This window comes from Heliangelus exortis, chromosome 16 (genome assembly GCF_036169615.1).
Source record: "Heliangelus exortis chromosome 16, bHelExo1.hap1, whole genome shotgun sequence".
Classification (NCBI taxonomy): domain Eukaryota; kingdom Metazoa; phylum Chordata; class Aves; order Apodiformes; family Trochilidae; genus Heliangelus; species Heliangelus exortis.
The window spans coordinates 5,957,728-5,975,889 of record NC_092437.1 but is presented as its reverse complement, the minus strand read 5'-3'; the positions used below and the strand labels follow the sequence as shown (position 1 = coordinate 5,975,889).

At 42.1% G+C, this 18,162-nt stretch overlaps 1 protein-coding gene across 1 annotated transcript; it reads left to right on the top strand.

Moving 5' to 3' along the window:
• Positions 1-1,335: 1,335 nt before the first annotated feature.
• On the top strand, positions 1,336-16,307 carry NPEPL1 (aminopeptidase like 1). The gene is made up of 12 exons (XM_071760216.1): positions 1,336-1,540; positions 2,670-2,855; positions 3,961-4,131; positions 7,849-7,938; positions 8,481-8,562; positions 8,758-8,900; positions 9,408-9,485; positions 11,631-11,731; positions 12,362-12,485; positions 13,646-13,822; positions 14,503-14,613; positions 15,406-16,307. Exons 1-12 carry the CDS (start codon positions 1,391-1,393, stop codon positions 15,562-15,564), a joined length of 1,572 nt encoding a protein of 523 aa, XP_071616317.1. The 5' UTR covers positions 1,336-1,390; the 3' UTR covers positions 15,565-16,307.
• The last annotated feature ends 1,855 nt before the right edge of the window (positions 16,308-18,162 follow it).

Sequence of the window (18,162 nt, the reverse complement as noted above, 5' to 3'; positions counted from 1 at the left end):
AACAGCACTGTATTGACATTCTTGAAGTAGCAGGAATAGTGGAATTTGTACTTGATGACCAGGAGTTTACTGCCTGATGAATCTTTGAATATCTCAATTCTGAAAGAATTATTCTGTGTGATTGTCTCCTGTATCTCCCACACTGTCCATCTGTACTGGAATAACAGTGAACCCCTAAACAGTTTATGTTCTGTGGCTCAGTAAAGAGACTCCAAGAAGCTGGAACTTGTTTATTGAGTTATCCTGTCTGGTCTGCGCAGATGCCTGGCTCACCTCTGCAACACATCTTCTATGCAGGCAAGTTTTAGAGGCATCAGGCAATAAAACTTCCATAATGTCTTTTTTTCAGAGATCAAACAAAACCTTACTATAAGGCAATTTCTTCTTAAATTCATCCTTTTTTTTTGTCTTTTTTGCATTTTAGATGAACTTCCATTAGATACTTCAGCATTTACTTTTCCCATGGATGTGCACACCCTTTCTGATTAGATTTTCTTAGCTTTCCTAGCTGCACATTAACAAGTATTGATTCCCTACTCTCTGAACATTAATAGAAAGAGCTGCTTGGTAAATACAAAAGATGAGGATAATTATTCTATGATATTTAATGCAGACATTTATCAATTTACTACTAACGTTAGTGCTTGGAAAACATTGTTTCTATTTACATTGAATCCCAATGCTCTCTCTACTTTTGAACGTATTCTTGGCTTGTTTCTGGAACAGGTTCTGAGATGCGTATCTGGTATTTAACTTCATGAGGAAAGCAGGAATTTGGCATTTTCCATTTTTATCCCTATGTAACTCCACACTCCCAAAACGAAACACTGCCATCCTTACGTGGTATTAGGACGGGGAACCACAGACTTTCAGCTTGACACAATCGCAGATCAGTTGTACACGGGGGTAGCCGAATGAGCACTGACACCTTCCCGCTCTGAAATCTCCGCAACGCCCGCAGGACACGGAGGGCCTCGCACTTCTATAACCCATGAAACTGTAAAGACCCCGATCCATGTTCGCAGAATCCCGGGTCCGACACAAAGACCTGGGCACAAGGTCGGTTTTACCCTGGAGCGTCCAGCGCCGGTCCCCGCGTGTCTTGTGCGGGAGAACCCCGCTGCCAACCAGCCGCACGCTGCCAGCCCTCTGGGGGCTCTGAGGGGCCGCAGCGCTGCGGGCCGGGCCGGGCCGGGATGAGTCGGCCCGGGAGTGCTCGGGCCGGTCCCATTCGCCCCGGTCCCGCTCCCTCCGCCGCATCCGGGTCCCGCGCCCCTGCCGTGCCCAGCGCTGCCGCCGGGGGCCGCCCGCGCCGCCGTGTGCCCGCCCCGCGGAGCCGGCGCCGGGGCGGAGCCGTGCGGACGGGCCGGGCCGGGCCGGGGGCAGGAAGATGGCGAACGTACAGCTGGAGTTCCAAGCCAGCGCCGGCGAGGCGGACCCGCAGAGCCGCCCGCTGCTCGTCCTGGGGCAGCTCCACAACCTCCACCGCCTGCCCTGGGCCCAGCTGCGGGGCAAGCTGCAGCCGCGGGTCACCGAGGAGGTGAGGCCGGGCCGCGGGAGAGGGAGCGCGGGGTCCCCGTCGTGTCCCCCCCTTCTCCACACACACCCACACACACGCACCCTGAGGCGGTGGCCCCGCGCCGCCCCCTGAGGCCCCCGGTCTCCCCGCCCCGGCCCCGGGCGGCCTCGTGGTGCAGGGGGGGCGGGGGCTCGGGCTCGCCCGGCCTGCGGGTGCCGGGGCCGCGTCGGGGCCTGCTGTGCCGGGGGTGCCGGTGCCCAGCGGGGCCCGCCGGATGGGAACATCATGAACCCCCCTCAGAGTGATCCTTAACGGGAAAATAAAGGGGAAATGAGGCGGTCCCCGCCCCTCTCCGCCGGGACGGCAGCAGGGTCCGGCAAGGAGCCTGTTGCGGAGGGACCCGTGCAGCCCGCCCCGCTGCGCCCACCTCGGCGGGTGCGGAGGCTTTGCCTTCCTCGGAGGTGACACGGAGGTGTCTGTAATTCACGTCATGACCCAACCGGGCCTTCTCCCGTGCCAGATGGCCCGCGGGAGGCTGAGCCTGGCTCCCTGCGCGGGGAGAGCGGGGCGGCTGCGCGTCCGCGTCCCCCTCCCTGTGCGCAGCTGCTGCGGGGGGAAATGCGGACCTATTTTTATTCAGGTGTCGTTGATGGCTGGTGGTAAAATGATAAATGTCTGGCATCGCGGCTTTTAGGTCGCTAGATGTTTGGCAGGATTTTTTTTTTTTTTTTTTTTGCTGGACTCTTGAGCCTCTTAGGTCAATATTTAGTCTTTTTAAATTATTATTAAATTACTACGTGAGACAGTAACTCGGAATTAGTAAATCAATCCATTTATCACTAGGGTAACTCTTTCAACTTAAAAATTTTTCAGCAGCGTTGGAACTAATGGTGTTTCTAAGTTGTAACACATGGCTTAAAAAAAGATGCTAGTTATAGGAGGCACGGTTGTATTTTCCAGTTAATAAACACGTTTCTCATATTTCCTGTTTGTTTTCACTCTGGATCTTATTGCATTTGGGAGCGCATGCATAATTTCTTTGTTTCCAGCATCTAAAATCCTGCAGCTATGGAGAGCCTGAATACAGTGGGAATGAGGTGGAAAGCAAAGCCTGATACAGTTCTTTGTCTTTAAATTCTTTTCTCCCCAGATCTGGCAATCGGCTCTAAGCACTCTGAATCCCAACCCCACTGACAGCTGTCCTCTCTACCTGAATTATGCCACCGTGGCCGCTCTGCCTTCCAGGGTCAGCAGACACAACAGTCCATCTGCAGCCCAGTTCATCACCCGCCTGGTTAGAAATTGCCTTCCAGGAGGTGTCAACAGATGTATTGTTGTAAGTGGCTGCTTGAAAATGCTTCTGGTGAATTGTCTCCTCAAGTGTGTTTCTCGACTTTTCAGGGTTTTAGCTGTATCCAGGGAGACTGGAGGTGGGCAAGGTTTTACTGGTGTAATTACACTGACATTTAGAAGTGGTTTTGCACTGATGTGTAAACAAGATTGAACTATAAAAGCTTGTGCATGCCCAAGCAGTTGGAGGGAGTTAATGTTGGATATGTCTGTAATGTCTTCAGCAAGGAAGGTCCTTGCAAAGGGAGACAGGAGTGGCTTTTTTTCCAGGGGGGATTTATGACATTAGCACACATTTTATAAAACAGATGTGGCCTGCATGCTATGTCTGCACTGCAGAAAGCATATGAAGTGTTTGTGTTATTCAGTGGGTGTTAGAAGTCATAATGCAAAGTAATGCTCCAGTGTGAGTCCTTCACAGGAGAAACTCTTTGACTGTTTTAGGCATTTTTTGTATAAGCCTGATAAATTTGTTACTCATATCTTCTCCAGATGAATTCAGATTCTAAGTTGTTAGAGAAGACTCATGTAGTGAGTGTCAGTAAGACAATTTATTACACTTTCTGCCTGGAAGACTTATTTGCAAGAGTAATAACTCTATTTATTTAATTATTACCCTTATATTTAACTTTGAAAATGTTTGGCTAAAACTGCTTTCCATTGGTAATTTCTGTAATGAACTTCAGAAAAATATTCTACATGTTAAAAGTTTTTGTATTGTTAGCCACATTCTCATATCATTTTCCTCTTTATTTCATTTTGAACACATTGGTCGTTCCCATGCTTTTTCTTGTCTTGATCTGTAGCCTAACCCATGTTAATGGCTCTAGTATAATTAAAGTAGTCCAGCTTCTTTGTGAGGATGTACTAATTCCCACACAGTCAAGTCCAGCAGAGTAATTAATTAACATATTGGAAAATTAAGTGAACCAGTTCAGACTGATACCGTTCCTGCTGCCACCCCATCCGTATGAGTATTCAGACATCGCTTCTTCACTAATTATCATGGGTAATATCACAGGTCCTTTTAAATGGGCTCTTCCACATCCCTGATGCTGTCTGACTTGTTTGTTTTCTGGGTGGTGTTTCAGATGGTTTGTGAGCGCTCTGAAGTCTTTGCTTCTGCTTGTGCACTGGCCAGGGCTTTCCCCTTGTTCACACATCGGTCCAGCGCATCACGACGCACAGAGAAGAAAACTGTAACAGTGGAGTTCTTCCTGGTTGGACAGAACAATGGACCAATAGAGGTGACAACACTTAAAGTAAGACTTTCCTTTTTTTTGTCATCAGTTGTTTCCGTTATTCCCTGAAATATTTTTCTTTTCCCTTCAGTTTGTCACATGCACAAATACTTCTGTCTCAGGCTACATGTGGAATAGGTCTTGTATCTAAAGTAATAAATTATCCTAGGTCAAAGTTCCTTGAAACTGATCAGTTCCCAGCACTTGTGAGTAGAAATGTTGAACATACTGTTGGAGCAAAGGCTGAGGATGTTATTTGGAATGTGGGTTTCAGGGCTAGAAAACACCGAAGCAGCACAAAGAAAACGTCTCCTTTCATATGTTTATCACAGATACAAATGGTGTCTTTTTGGCCTTTAATATGGGCTTCTCACTTTCTTTTATGTGGGCAAAATCTGTATTTGACTGTGCAGGTGAATATCACAGGGAAGTCACTACAAGGTGCTTATTCTGGGATCACATATGGCCTCTGCTGTTTGTGTGTGTACCTCTCTTTTCTAGCAGAACTGTAGCCAAAAACAAGATCCTGCAAAAAAACCAAAAAACAAAAAACCAAAACCCAATCAACACCCCAGCTTTTATTTTTATAGTTGCAGAGACTCTATTTTTTATATAATAGCATTCCAGAAGTTATTTATCCCTTCTGTTGGCTTATTAGATTTAGGATTAGTGTTCAACACCCATTTGAGAATTTTAGATTATCAGCTGTCAACTCCTTTGGCTTCTGGTTATCTATACAGAAGACTGGGAATTAACTCAGTGATGATTAGATTTGCTCAGGATAGAGATCATATAAGAAGACAGTCACCTGTTTTTTCCTCTGTGGCAGAGAGCATTAAAATTATTCAGCAATTTTACAACACCCACTCTTTCTGTGCAACATTGCCTCATTGCCCAGAAATGACAAGGAAAGTGTCCAGGCTACCTGTGAAGGTCAGGAAAAATAAGACAACTTAGTGCACAATTGCTGCCTGCTGCTTTAGGGACATTCTTTGCAACTCTTATGGCTGGTGGTAGCTCTCCTGGCAACTCTGCTTGAGCTGGAGGGAGATCTGAGGATTAAGAATTGCTCCTTGCACACTGTGTCTCACACAAAAGAATGCATAAAACCTTAGGAAATAAGTGGCTGCAAAAATCAATAGAGACAGATGTTCCACCAAAATGAAGTATTTTTCATTAAAATAAGAGCAAGCACATCAGGCCAGAAAGTAAAGACTTCAGATGAGGTTAACAGAACCAATACAAGTCTGGGTCTGCCTAATAGTTACTATCAGAGTGCCAGAGAAGATAAAGAAGGCAGCAACACAAAAGAAAAACACAGAAGAATGTAGACAGAAAACAAGCATGGCTATAGAAAAGGGTAAATTCTGTGCTATTAAAAAATAATACTGAGACCAGCAGTAAATCCTCTTCAGACAAAAAATTAAAATCTAATGTTTTACCAACGTGTATGTAGTATAACCAAGTCAAGATGGTGTTCACCATCCCACAACCTGGGACAACAACCTCTTTCACAGGAGGGTCAGCAAATAGGGTTCAACAGCCAACAGAAATTACTCCAAAAGGCCCATTGGTCTCTTCCTTATCAACAAAGAAAAACTGCATTTTCTTTACATTGAGGGATAGAAAGGGCTGCGAGGAGCAGCACACCCTTCTGCTGGTGGTGTCACAGCTTAGAGCTGAGCTATACGTAATAGCTAAGTACGTCTAAGTCATCTTTCAATCAATAGGGGGTAATCAAAACAAAGGGGTTTTTACATTTTATTGTTCCATAGCAGAAACTCCACATAGAGTAACTTTTATCATGGCAGGTCGTTCCATTTCAGGATCCCAACTTTAGAGTCATTCCAAGGTTTGCAAATAAGCTCTTGCGCCCCTTCCTGTTAGTGTTCCAGGTTCTGTGCTTCAGTACAGATGAGCAGTCAGTGAGGTTATACAAATCTCTTCAAAATTTTGGCAATGGATTTGACAAAGAAGATAGTGTTGCTGCATGTGGAGTTCACAGAACTGCAGTTTTAGAGTTTTTCTTTTTTTTCCATTATCTGTTTTTTTTCCATTATCTATTTTTTTTTCCATTATCTTTCCCTTCCATACTTTGTTTCTACTCTGTGAACTAACTTGGCCACAGCAGATGATGCCAGACCAGTTTTCAAAAAAGTGACAGGCAGATGTGCAATGATTTGATCGCTCAATTTTTCCATGCCCTAAATCAGAAAAAACATAACTGGTGTCAAAAACAGTTCTTTCAGATAGGCAGATTCCAAACCACTTGGGTTATTTATAACTAAAAAACAAAGATGAAATGATTTCTACCTCCTGTTCTTCCCCTTGATGTCAATGCCAAAACTGTTACTGGCTTCCTCCAAGCCAAGTTTTCACCCCTTAAATTCAAGAGCATCAGACAGCTAATGCAGAGCATAGAAGGCACGTGGTAGGATTTTTTTATTAGCTAAACCTCTCCCTCAAAATGTTGCTGTATTTTGCACCTACTGCAGTGTCCAGAATATTTTATGGTGAGGACTAGCAGGGATTGTCACATTTTTACAAGACACTTACTACAAGTTGCAATTATCCAGGGTCTCTAACAGCCCGGAAGGTGAACTCAGGCACAGCTTATTTCTGTAAATTTTATTGTTTCCCTTGGACTTGACCTTTGGGTTAGAGCACTTCCATTTGCCTGCATGGCCTTAATGGTGCATCACTCCAAACCTAACTTGGCTCCTGAGGAGGCCCTTACCCCTTGCAGGGAAGTAAAGGAATCAAGAGTAACTGTAGGGTATTGGGCACAGTACCAAAGCAAGCCAAGGTTTATGAGTCTGCTGGGATATGGAATGTATGGAGTCCTTAGGCCTGTCTGGCCAAGCCAAACTTCAGATACCTCAGCACTGAAGAACTGCCCAACACTCAGATTCCTTTGTAACCCATCCTGACTCACCCTTCTGCTGCGTGTGGTCTTCAGTGTAGTGTGGCTACTGGAAAGCTTGAACAAAGTTTCCTTCCACTTACTGTGTTTGTTTCAAGTTGCTCGTTCACAGGAGTTAAAAGTTGAAGTTTAGAGTCTGGTGGGGCAGGAGAATTCTCCTTTAAGGAAGCAGGCTCAGCACTCTCACTGTGGACCATTTGGATTCTGTGCACTCTTGCTTAGATATGTTTTGATTCAGTCCAGGTGAGGGTCAGTCTATTTTGCCACAGAAATGAAAAAACAGATGCATGGATTTTTACACAGATAAGAAATATTCTACATTCCCCATGGGCCTGCCATATAGACTATATTATAGTATTGCACTCAGCCTTTTTGCCTGCCATATATAAACTTCATGGTTTCCCATGTTTTAGGCTATGTAATCTCTGCAGGTTTCCACACTAAGCAGCCCACAAACTCATTGTGACTTCTTGAATTGCTTTCCTCTTGCCTATCTTTTCTCCATCTCTCATTGCCTTCTTGCTCTCACATTGATAGTAGAGAAGTCTACTAATTTTGCAATAACAGTTAACTATGGGAAGGAATAGAGTTGGTTAGAAATCAGAGCACAGGGAAAAATAACACGTACAGTGGTGGTCAGCTTGGTTGACATTTTTTGATACTGTAGAGCTGCATGTGATTGTTTGCAGTTAAGCATTAATGTGCTTCAGAGGAACCACGTATCTGGTGTAGGCTGCATAGGCCTAAATGCAAAGCTCTGCAGAAAACCAGCCAAACCAAAGCCAGTTCTCACGTGTCCTTTCTTCTTTTCATAGTGTCTGGCAAGTGCTACAGAAGGAGTCAGGCTGGCTGCTCGAATTGTGGACACCCCATGCAATGAGATGAACACAGATAACTTCCTGGAGGTAGGTAATACACCTGATGAGTAAGAATTACTAATTGTAAGTCTAGACTACAGTAATCAAAAGCTAGTGTTGCTATCTCTTAGCAAAACCTGTATGTCAGAGGTGGGAAGCACATAAAAGAACCTGTCCAAGAATGCTGAGGCTGTTTCTTTGGCCCTTAATATTTTGCAGAACTTTGCTAAGTTGGAAGGGTGCAGAGTGTACAGCTTGGGGTGAGGCTTAAAGCTCTTGAGAATGAAAATATTCCTGTCCTATTGCATCATGATCCTGTAGAGTGAACAGCTGGCCTTTACCTCTGAATATTTCTTTTACTGGTGGAGCTTAAAGGTCAGATTTGTCTTTCATGCCATAATAAATCAAGGATGTCTCAGTGGAATTAAGCCATTGGAAAACAGCAGCATTCCCAACATTGTGAATATTTGTATGTGTTTGCATGCAAAAATCATATAGGCCTTTCATGTGGGCACCCACATGTGTGGAAAGACACAAATGTGTCCTTCTGATGACTGACTGACAATGTCCTTTTTCTTTTAATGATTAAGGAAATCAAAAAAGTTGGCAAGGATCTTGGGATTACTCCTACCATTATTCGAGATGAGGAGCTGAAAGAGAGAGGCTTTGGAGGTATATTCTGTTGAAAATCCAGCTTTCTTCCTAGCAATGAATTGGAACGTTTTGCTATCACCATTGTAACATTTTATTTGCCTATTTTTGAAACAGTTTTGCTGCCCATAGTAACCCAAGATGTTTTACAGAAAAAAACCACAGGTTGCTCCCTACAGTCTGTCTTTAAAAGTGGTTTAATTCTCTATTTTCCAGGTATCTATGGAGTTGGCAAGGCAGCCCTGCATCCTCCTGCCCTAGCAGTTCTCAGTCACACTCCAGATGGTGCTACACAGACCATTGCATGGGTGGGCAAAGGTATTGTGTATGACACTGGAGGACTCAGCATTAAGGGAAAGGTACATAAACAGTTGTTCTGCTGCTGCCTTTGCTTACAGTGTTAATTTCTGATGGGAACAAAGTATATTTATTTGAGTAAACACTTGTTCTGCTGTCATCCTGTGGACATAAACTATGAGGGGAGAAGACCAAATATGATTCAATGGCTTTACAGAGCAGTTAACTACCTGATGTTTTGCCCTTCTAGGCATTGCCCACTGCTAGGAGAAAGTTAGAAATAAAGATGTTGTATTTCTGACTTTAGAGAGAGATTCAAAACCCATGTTAATTTGCCTCAGTGCAAATTTTGAAAGCAATCTTTTTTCTAACAAACTAGCAGCAGAGATTTAATATTTTCCCATTATGAGGCAAGATCCACCAAGCAGATGCAAGTGTTCCATGTGTCTCTTGTAGCTGAGTGCTGTCAAGACCAGTTACAGAAGCATCAGAAATCCTAGCTTTAGCAGGTATTACCATGAAATTCTCTTTTAAAGAAAAATTAAAATTCTATGGTTCTGTTTAAACAGACTACTATGCCTGGAATGAAGCGAGACTGTGGTGGAGCAGCTGCTATTTTGGGTGCCTTCAAAGCCACTGTAAAGCAAGTAAGTAAAATGTGTTAATTGATATCATGTATCCCAGCCTTGCCAAGGAGCTGTCTTGCTTTTGGATATATTCCCAGATATGGAAGCAAGTCTAATCCTGAAGTTCTGACCTGCCACTGCTCTTAGTGATCCTGAGCAATTCCACTCTTTCTGAGCACCTCTGCTCTTTCTACTATTTCAGGAAAATATTTCTAGTCTTGAGAATTGTGAGAATTTCCTGAGTGCTAATTTTGTTTTAAGGGTCTTTCTTGAATATCAGGGTTGGTTCTGTGGACTAAATGACTTCTAGTTCCTTGAATCAGATTTGTACTTGAGTTATCCAGTGCTGATTTTGTTTACGCTGCAGGATTCCAGGCAGCTTCATCCCCTTAGGAAAGAGGAAGATGAGTGACTCTGGTGTGAAATCTGTCCATATTGCCAATCTGGTGGAAATTTTGATATTAACCTGGGAAGTGGCAGCTCTAGTCTAACCAGGAGCTGCTTGCTGGTGTGCTTCTGACACAAACTGGTGTGCTTGCTGGTGGTCAGAAAGTAGTAGAGGAGCTGAGAAGTCAGATCTTGAAATATAAAGAATTAAAAAAATGCATCTTATGCTTTAACAATATGAACTGGGAAAATGAAGTGGCCACTGCCAATAAAACTCTGCCCTCTTGACAAATGCAGTGACTGTGTCTTGCTGACAGAGCAGCTATTGCCTCCAAGGAGTATCCAAAGTTCAAAGAACATTTACTGCTGCAGATTAATGCATAGATTTGATGGAAGCTTCGTCCAGGGGATGATCAGTGCCAAATTCCCATTTCTCAACAGTTTAGGTCTGTGCCTTGGCCCTAACATCATGTTTGATGTGGAAAGATTGTAAACTTCACAGTTATCTGCAGAGACTTAAAAATGAAAACAGATTTGTGAGCTGCATCTAGGCAAAGGACCTGGCTTTCCATTACTGAATCCCCAAAGTTAGGTCATGGACAAGAGATAGAACTTTCACAGTGCTTTGTGAGAGTCTGGGAAAGCCATGGATGTGGTACCTTCCTTTGGTGATCCAGTCCTTGTTTCCAAGTAGTTTTGTGTGTAATTATCTGCACTGAGAGAAGCATTCACAAGCACAGTATGTGTGAATGTAAATGATCTGTCATGTCATAGGCAATTATTGTAACAATGGTTACACTGGCAGTGATGTGTTTGAACAACCAGCCTGAAAAAAGCTGTTGTACCTCAGAAAAAATCTGTGCTTTAATATAGAAAACCAAAGACTTGTCTCACTTCTGAATTTTACAGCCTTATGTTAGAAGACCTGTTAATGAAATCCCTGCAGAAAACTTATTCAGAAAGGCAGTGGAAAGAATTGGTCATTGTTAATGTTCGAAGAATTACTTTTTTTTAATGGTCTGAAGAGTATCATAAAGCTGGCAGAGGTTTAATTTAGCTTTGCTTTGTCAAAGAGACTGAAGTTGGAAATGTGTGTTGGATAGAAAGCTCAGTGGGAAGAAGGGCAGAGGTTATTATCCATCTTCAGAAAATATCTGCCTACATGCTGTTCAACAGTTTTACAACATGATTTAAAAAGGCTTTGGACAGCAAAATTAAGCAAGTGATTTTTCCTAGAAAGATGCATTTCATACATTGGGAACTTTCCAACAATATTTCACTTAAGGTTTTAAAATCTTTCTTGGTCCTCCATGTTAACATGGTGAATCCTTCTTTTGAAGAGCTACAGATAGAATGAATGTCAGGAAAAGGTAACTGACACTGGAAGTGAGTTCTCACTTCTTGACAGGAGATTAACCACAACTCCCACTTGGAGGGGGAAAATTTGGTGCAGTTCGGTGACAGATTGTGAATAGAATGTGGATTTCACTGCACAGATGGAAGGTTATCTCATCTGTTTGCCCACTACCTGGATTAGAAACTGCAAAGTTACTTCATGGTTTCTAGATGCTGCCTGATATTTTTAAAGGTTTTGATTGATTCATTTTGCCCTTTAGACTTCAGAACATGAGCTGATTCTTCAAGTCCTGATTTCTTCAGCTGTGGACTTTTATAACGAGATGAGTGCTAAATCTGACCTTGGTTTCTCTTGAAATGTGATGTTTTTAAGGTTAGCAGTCTCAGCTGATAGAACTCATTTCTCTCCTATTTTTGTTACAGGGTTTTAAAGACAATCTTCATGCTGTTTTTTGTTTGGCTGAGAATGCAGTCGGACCACGTGCAACAAGACCTGATGACATTCATGTTCTTTACTCTGGAAAGTAAGATTGTAAATATCCTTTCCACAGTAACATTGAGAGGAAACATCATCTTTGGTTCTGTTTATCTGAGTACCATGCAGATTCTGAGCCTATCCCTCGTCAGCTTCCCTCAATATTAGCAATAATATTTCAGACAGCCATAGTAATAAGTTTGAAGTGTGCTCAGAGTTTCCTGTTGGGTATTTAAATACATAACAAAATAGATATCATAGGCTTAGGTTTCCTTAAAGCACTTGGCCTTAGCTGTTTTTTTACAGTGCAGCCAGTTTTCTGTGTCCATCTGTAGCCTATATTGTCTCTGTTGCAGAAGCAGGCTAGCATTCTGTAAGAATCTTTGTTTTATGCAGAGTATGATCCCTCTTTGGATGGCATTTATTTGTACTCAACAACACTAGGTGTTGTTCAGGCTCAACAAGCAGTCCTAGCCATGAGGGCAGGACTGTTGTAACCCTTCCCATGTGAGCTCTGGTTGCTTACAGCTGGGCAATGAGCAGCCGTGGAGACTTCCAAAGTCAAATAAGAAAGCACATTATGTTTGAGGCTGCTTTCTGATCCAGTATTCTAGTCCAAACAGTTGAGTCGTAGCTGCCAGCCTGAAGCACTGATGCATCAAATGACTTTTCTTCTTAGAACTGTGGAAATCAACAACACTGATGCAGAAGGGAGACTGATACTGGCTGATGGAGTAGCTTATGCATGCAAAGATCTGGGAGCTGATATCATTCTTGATATGGCCACTCTTACTGGAGCTCAGGTACTGAAACAGAACTGCTAGCAGGCAAGGGATGTGTGTCCTTTTGCTGTTTGCACATCATTTCTTTGCCTCTGTCCTGCTAGTCCTTGTTGGAAGGTAGATACTGTGAACTGTCATGACTGATGGTGACTTCCAAAACTTGTGCAAGAGAAACCAGCCAACAGCAAGCCTAGGAAATCCTGATCCCCCCTAAGCATAGCTGTGTGTTATATTTTTAACTGCAATACTGAAGCAGGTTGGCTTCTGCTCTTCATTACTTCTCACATTGGCTTTTTTGCTTTGTATACTGGAAGAGAAAATTAAATTCTTCTGATGACATTAGCAGCTGATGTAAACAATCCAATACCCAATGTTTGCAAGTTCAGTTGCTTTATAATTCTCAAAACTGATTTGATGGTAGTGCTTAGATACTGTCTTGTCTGTTAAATGGCTTACAATGTAAGTCACACATAGAATGACACAAGGGTACAAAGTGAAAACTGTTGGTTTTTTGAAATCTATTCCTGTGTTGTGGCAGGCTGTATTGACAAGCAGTAATTCTGGTGGTTTAATTTTCTAGAAAATTAATTGGTCTTTGCATCAGCAAGATAATTGGTGACAAATCTTAGGAGTGTGAATGTTGCATACATTTGTGTAAACATCAGTCCTTTGAAAGTTTCCTATCATTGTCTTGCTGGAAAACTGGTGGGATGGTGGCTTTTGGCTCTTGTGTTTTGCATATTTGGAAGGAAGCAATCTTACCTATGAATGGGGATGTTACATTCAGACATACAGGCACTGCTGTGTGTGTCTGCTAATTCTATATAATTAATTGCTAATTTAATTTTTTTCTAAGGATAAATTGTAAAGTGATACAATTTGCTTGCTCAGTAACTATAAAGAAATATTTTTGTGGGACAGTGGTTTGAATAGGACAGACAAATGCAGATTATTTCACTGCAGAACGGATTTTCAAAAGTTTTAAAAGATTCTGCAGTAGCTGTAATGTCTTCGTCTGCATTGTAACACTACCTTCTTGTGAAGTAGTATTGAGGTGTTTTTTTCTTGGTGGTTTTGTTAGATGGAAAGCAGCTTTTAATGTTTAGAAGCAGTAGTATAGAATTATCCTACCCAGTACAGTTAAGATGAATCCTTACTGATTTTGCCTTATATCTCATTAGGGAATTGCTACAGGGAAGTATCATGCTGCTGTCCTTACCAATAATGAAGAGTGGGAAAAGGCTTGTGTTAAAGCTGGCAGGAACTGTGGAGACTTGGTCCATCCTCTTGTCTATTGCCCTGAGCTCCATTTCAGTGAATTTACCTCTGCTGTAGCTGATATGAAGAACTCTGTGGCTGTAAGATTTTTTTTTTCCTTTATATTTCGTTTATTACATGAAAATGCAGATTTTCTAGATAATGTGCTGGTCTGTTGATAGCTGGCTGAAAGCTCTTCACAAGGGCTGTAATCTTTTGGAAATGGGCCATGAAATTATGGTCTTCAGAGCCTTTTACCTGGGGATTTTGCAGGCTATATTTCATTACACTTGTGTTTAGTGTCTTTTTAAAATGGGCTAGCTGCTGTAAAGGTATCTTTGGGCTGCTTGCCTTTTGAAGATGGCCCTAAGATGAATGCTGAACTCCTGGACTGAAACCTTCTAAGAAGTAAAGACAAGTGTTCCTTAAATCACATAAACCAACAGAGATGGTAACTGGGAGTGCAGAAACCAGGAAAATGAGGAGAGAGGCCTCAGGGATTGCTGCTGCTTCTTTTGCTGTGTTTGAAAGTTACAGTGTGCACAAAGTTCCAAAAACACTGCAGTAAGAAGCTTGGGCAGAAGAGGGATTGAGTAGGGCCAGACTGCTACCAAGGATGAAGTCTGAGGATTTGCAGTACAGTTGGTTTGCAGGACTGTGCTTTAGGGCCATTCATCAAGCTTCGAACTAGATTTGCACAACTGTCTTTTCTGTAGTCAAGAATAAAACACTGACATTTTCTTTTCTTCTAAGCTCAACTGTATTTTTATTATTTCTACAGGACCGAGACAATACTCCAAGCTCCTGTGCTGGGCTCTTCATTGCTTCTCACATTGGCTTTGACTGGCCCGGAGTCTGGGTCCACATAGACATTGCTGCACCTGTTCATGCAGTGAGTATGTTTCTGTGACTTCTGACATTTTCCTGGGCAAGCCAGCTGTGTAAAGAAAACTGTTTATGCCTGCAGATACTGTGAATTCTGTGCCATCCAATTCAAAACAAGAGAATTAGGTGGGGAAGAGTTCTCTTGAAAAGAGTTGACTTCAACTGTGTTGGGAATTTCTTTGTTTTTGTAGCTTCATCTGTTCATATTTTTCATGTTGGTTTTAAAATACTCTTAAGGGTCACTTTAATCAGCAACATCTTTATAGCTGTAAACTTTGACAACTTGCCTGCTCTCTGTTCATGACAATAATCATAGCCTTCCATTTTCACATAGATCATTTTAAGATGATTGTCCAGAGTTGATCATTCTGCCTGCTGACCTGTAGCAGAGAAAACGTGTTTCCTCTTGGGAAACTTGTGTGGATTCTTTTTTCCTTAAAAACAAATGAATTTACTCCCCCACCTCCTCTTTTTTTTTAATATTTTTTAAACCAAACTGACTGATGTACTCCAAGTCCTTGCTCATGCTGGATGGGACATTCCCTGCCCTGAACGACACTAGTATAAATCCACCCTCGAGTCAGTGTGAGCTCTGTCCTCAAGTGGATCAGCCAATTTGTTGTTTTAATCTGAGCAGGACAGATTCCAATAGTGTCAAGGATACAGAACCAAAAGCTGAGCAGGTCTGCCACAGACCCCAGGTTTTTGCTGTGGCCATGAGCCATCACTGCTCTTGTTCAGTGACAAGATTAAGATTAAACAATCTGAAGGATGAATTGTTCTTGTTTTTTTTTCCTAGGGTGAACGAGCTACTGGCTATGGTGTGGCTTTGTTGCTGTCCCTTTTTGGAGGGGCATCTGAAGACCCCTTGCTAAACATGGTGTCCCCTCTAGGATGCAATGGAGACTCTCCTGCAGAAGACATGGAGAGAGATTCCAAAAGGCGGCGCCTGATTTAATGCACCCCCAGCCCTGAGTGTTGGGGAGCATGGGTTACCTCACTTTGCACTGATTCATTCTCAAGCAATGGAAATGTCACATGTCAGAAATTGCCATTTTTTTTTTACTATCATGATAAGATTTATTACTTGTTTATGATAAAACCAGACTGATTTCTTGGTTTTTTAAATTATTGGTGCACACAGTTGCTGAACAGAGTCAGTGGTGCAGAGTCCAGGCTCAACTAACTGAATCAGGACGAGGGTTTATCCTCCTCTGAGCTCCTCACAAAACCTAACTAAGTGCATTAATGCATGAGGAGCTCTCTTTAGTCTGAAGAAGCAACTGCAGTTATTGCTTACAAAGCCTTCTGAATTACTTATTGTATGTGAGGTTTTATCAGACGTTTCTGCAGGCCCCTCTACATCTCAGAATACAGGACAAGGAAAAAAGCCTCTGTAGACTTGGCTTACTCAGTGATGATTTAGCTTAGCAATGAAGGAGATGTAAAGAGAGAAGGCCTATAGTTTTAATAAGGTGCTGTTTCCGCATGTTTAATGTTTTCCTGACCAGTAAAATCAGTGAGAGTGGTCTAGAACATATCTCTATGTAAATCTTTCACATACAGATTACAGAATGTATTCATGTTAAATGAGGGGAAAAAAAAAAAGGCGACTGTGATTGAGTGAAATCGGTTTACAAAGCAGAGTGGCTTCTTGCCACTTAATAAATTTATTATTATTAAAGCAGCTTACATATCCCATGTGGTGTTTCATGGTGTTATTCACATTTCTGAGAACACCGAGTGCTTCAGAAGTTTGTGCACAACATCATTACTCTGCTCAAATTCCTCTTCCAGCACTCATGTGTCTGAAAACAGACCCAACAAGAGTAAAGGTTGAACGGTGTAGGGCAGTTCTGAAGAACTGATTCACTTCATTGGTTTGATTTGACAGTAACTGGGGATGCCTAGGTATTATTTTCTATATAAACCAGTCAGAGGAAGCTCAGAAGCAATAGTTTGGCTGGGACAGGTACAGGAGGTGACTTGCCTCAATTTATGTAATGTCAGCAGCAGAGTTGGGAACAGCGACCCGAGTGTTGAACGGTTCTGGTCCCTGCCCAGTTCAAGCATCAGCCTTTGGAAACATTTCTTGGCTCAACCAGAGTGTTGATGGTAAAAAATCCCACCCAGTGCACACTTTTGGCTGCTTTGCAGATAAAGTCAAGCTGAGTTGTGATGAATTACACCTTTCCCTGTGTCAGAGGTGATCTCTGGAGAGAACTGCTGCTAGGTTTCAGTTAGGGTTCCAGCGGTGAGGTACACATTTGGTTTAGGCATGGGTCTTTTTGATTAAAGACTTCAGGGACAGCTTAACGCAGAAGGGAGAAGAAACAGCATTTTTCATTTGGGTTTTATGGCTGTGTTTGAACCTTGAGTAGAATATAACTGGGTTTTGGGTTTTTTTTTCTTTTTAAACAGAACTTCTTTACTTCGTATGTTTACTTCTCTCTTGTTTTTGGTTCCCTGGCCTACATGATCATAGTTTTAGGAGATCTGTATATATAAATGAGTGATACCTTTGGTCATTCTAGACATTCAGGATAAAGCACTGTCTGGTTCAAGAAAACATTGTGGGAAATGTGTTGATGAAGTTACTGTCATTACAGACTCAGTCTGATCACTGAAGTTATTGGCAAAGTGTTCTCATTTCAGTGCTCTTGAAATCAAGTCCTCAATCTCCATCTTGTAGAAACACTCTTCAAATTAATCAATTCTAATCTTGAAATACAGTGTTTTGCCAAAATGAAGCACGTTTTTACACAAAAAGTAGCCTGTGGTTTTGTGGCATAACACTTTATTTTAATGTTATTCACTGAATGCAGCAAGCTCAGGGTAAAATAAAAGGGTAAAAATAAGGGGTAAAAGGGTAAAATAGATTTTAACAACTGATCATCATATTCTTCAGTTTTGCTGTGTGTCAAAGCATGTCATTCTGCTGGATTTAATTTGAAAGGCACTTAATAGAAGCCATCTTTAAAAAGAAATGCCTAATACTAAATAAATCTAATATGAAATACCTAAAAGCAAACAGGCTAAATATTTAAGAACAAGCTTGGGTTTGCTTAAGTGAAGTAAAATAAATCTAACACCTAATAGTAAAAAGGTCTAATGCTTCTTCAGAAGGAGCTGTTTCAGAGATACAAAATAAAAATCAAGGCTTTTTTTTTTCTTTTTTTTTTTGGTGAACTGTGTTTATCAAGTAAATTATTCACTTCTGCATTTCACAGAACTTGCACTGGGATCTTTAATGTTCAGTTCAAGGTGTTTCCTAATCCCCTAATGAGTAGAACTTCCAAGATGCCCTTCCCCTACCTCCTGGGTTTACTTACCTTTTTTCAGGCAATGGGTGATTGTAGCTTCTGCTGCATCATTGCCCTGAAGTTATCTTGGTATGAGGCCTGGAGGCAGTCAACAAAACAACAAGACATCCCAAAAGTGCCTTAGAAGTAGCAGATACTTGGTGCCAGAAACTAATTCTTGGGATAGTTACCAAAGAGCAATAATCCTGCACTGAGCAGCACAGCTGGAATTCCATCTCTGCCACCCAATTCTC

Excerpts from the sequence above, each read along its gene's own strand:
- NPEPL1 (XM_071760216.1), top strand. The coding sequence starts at position 1,391 with ATGGCGAACGTACAGCTGGAGTTCCAAGCCAGCGCCGGCGAGGCGGAC. Across the intron at positions 1,541-2,669 it reads AGCCGCGGGTCACCGAGGAG|ATCTGGCAATCGGCTCTAAG; the intron begins GTGAGGCCGGGC and ends TTTTCTCCCCAG. Across the intron at positions 2,856-3,960 it reads GTGTCAACAGATGTATTGTT|ATGGTTTGTGAGCGCTCTGA; the intron begins GTAAGTGGCTGC and ends GTGGTGTTTCAG.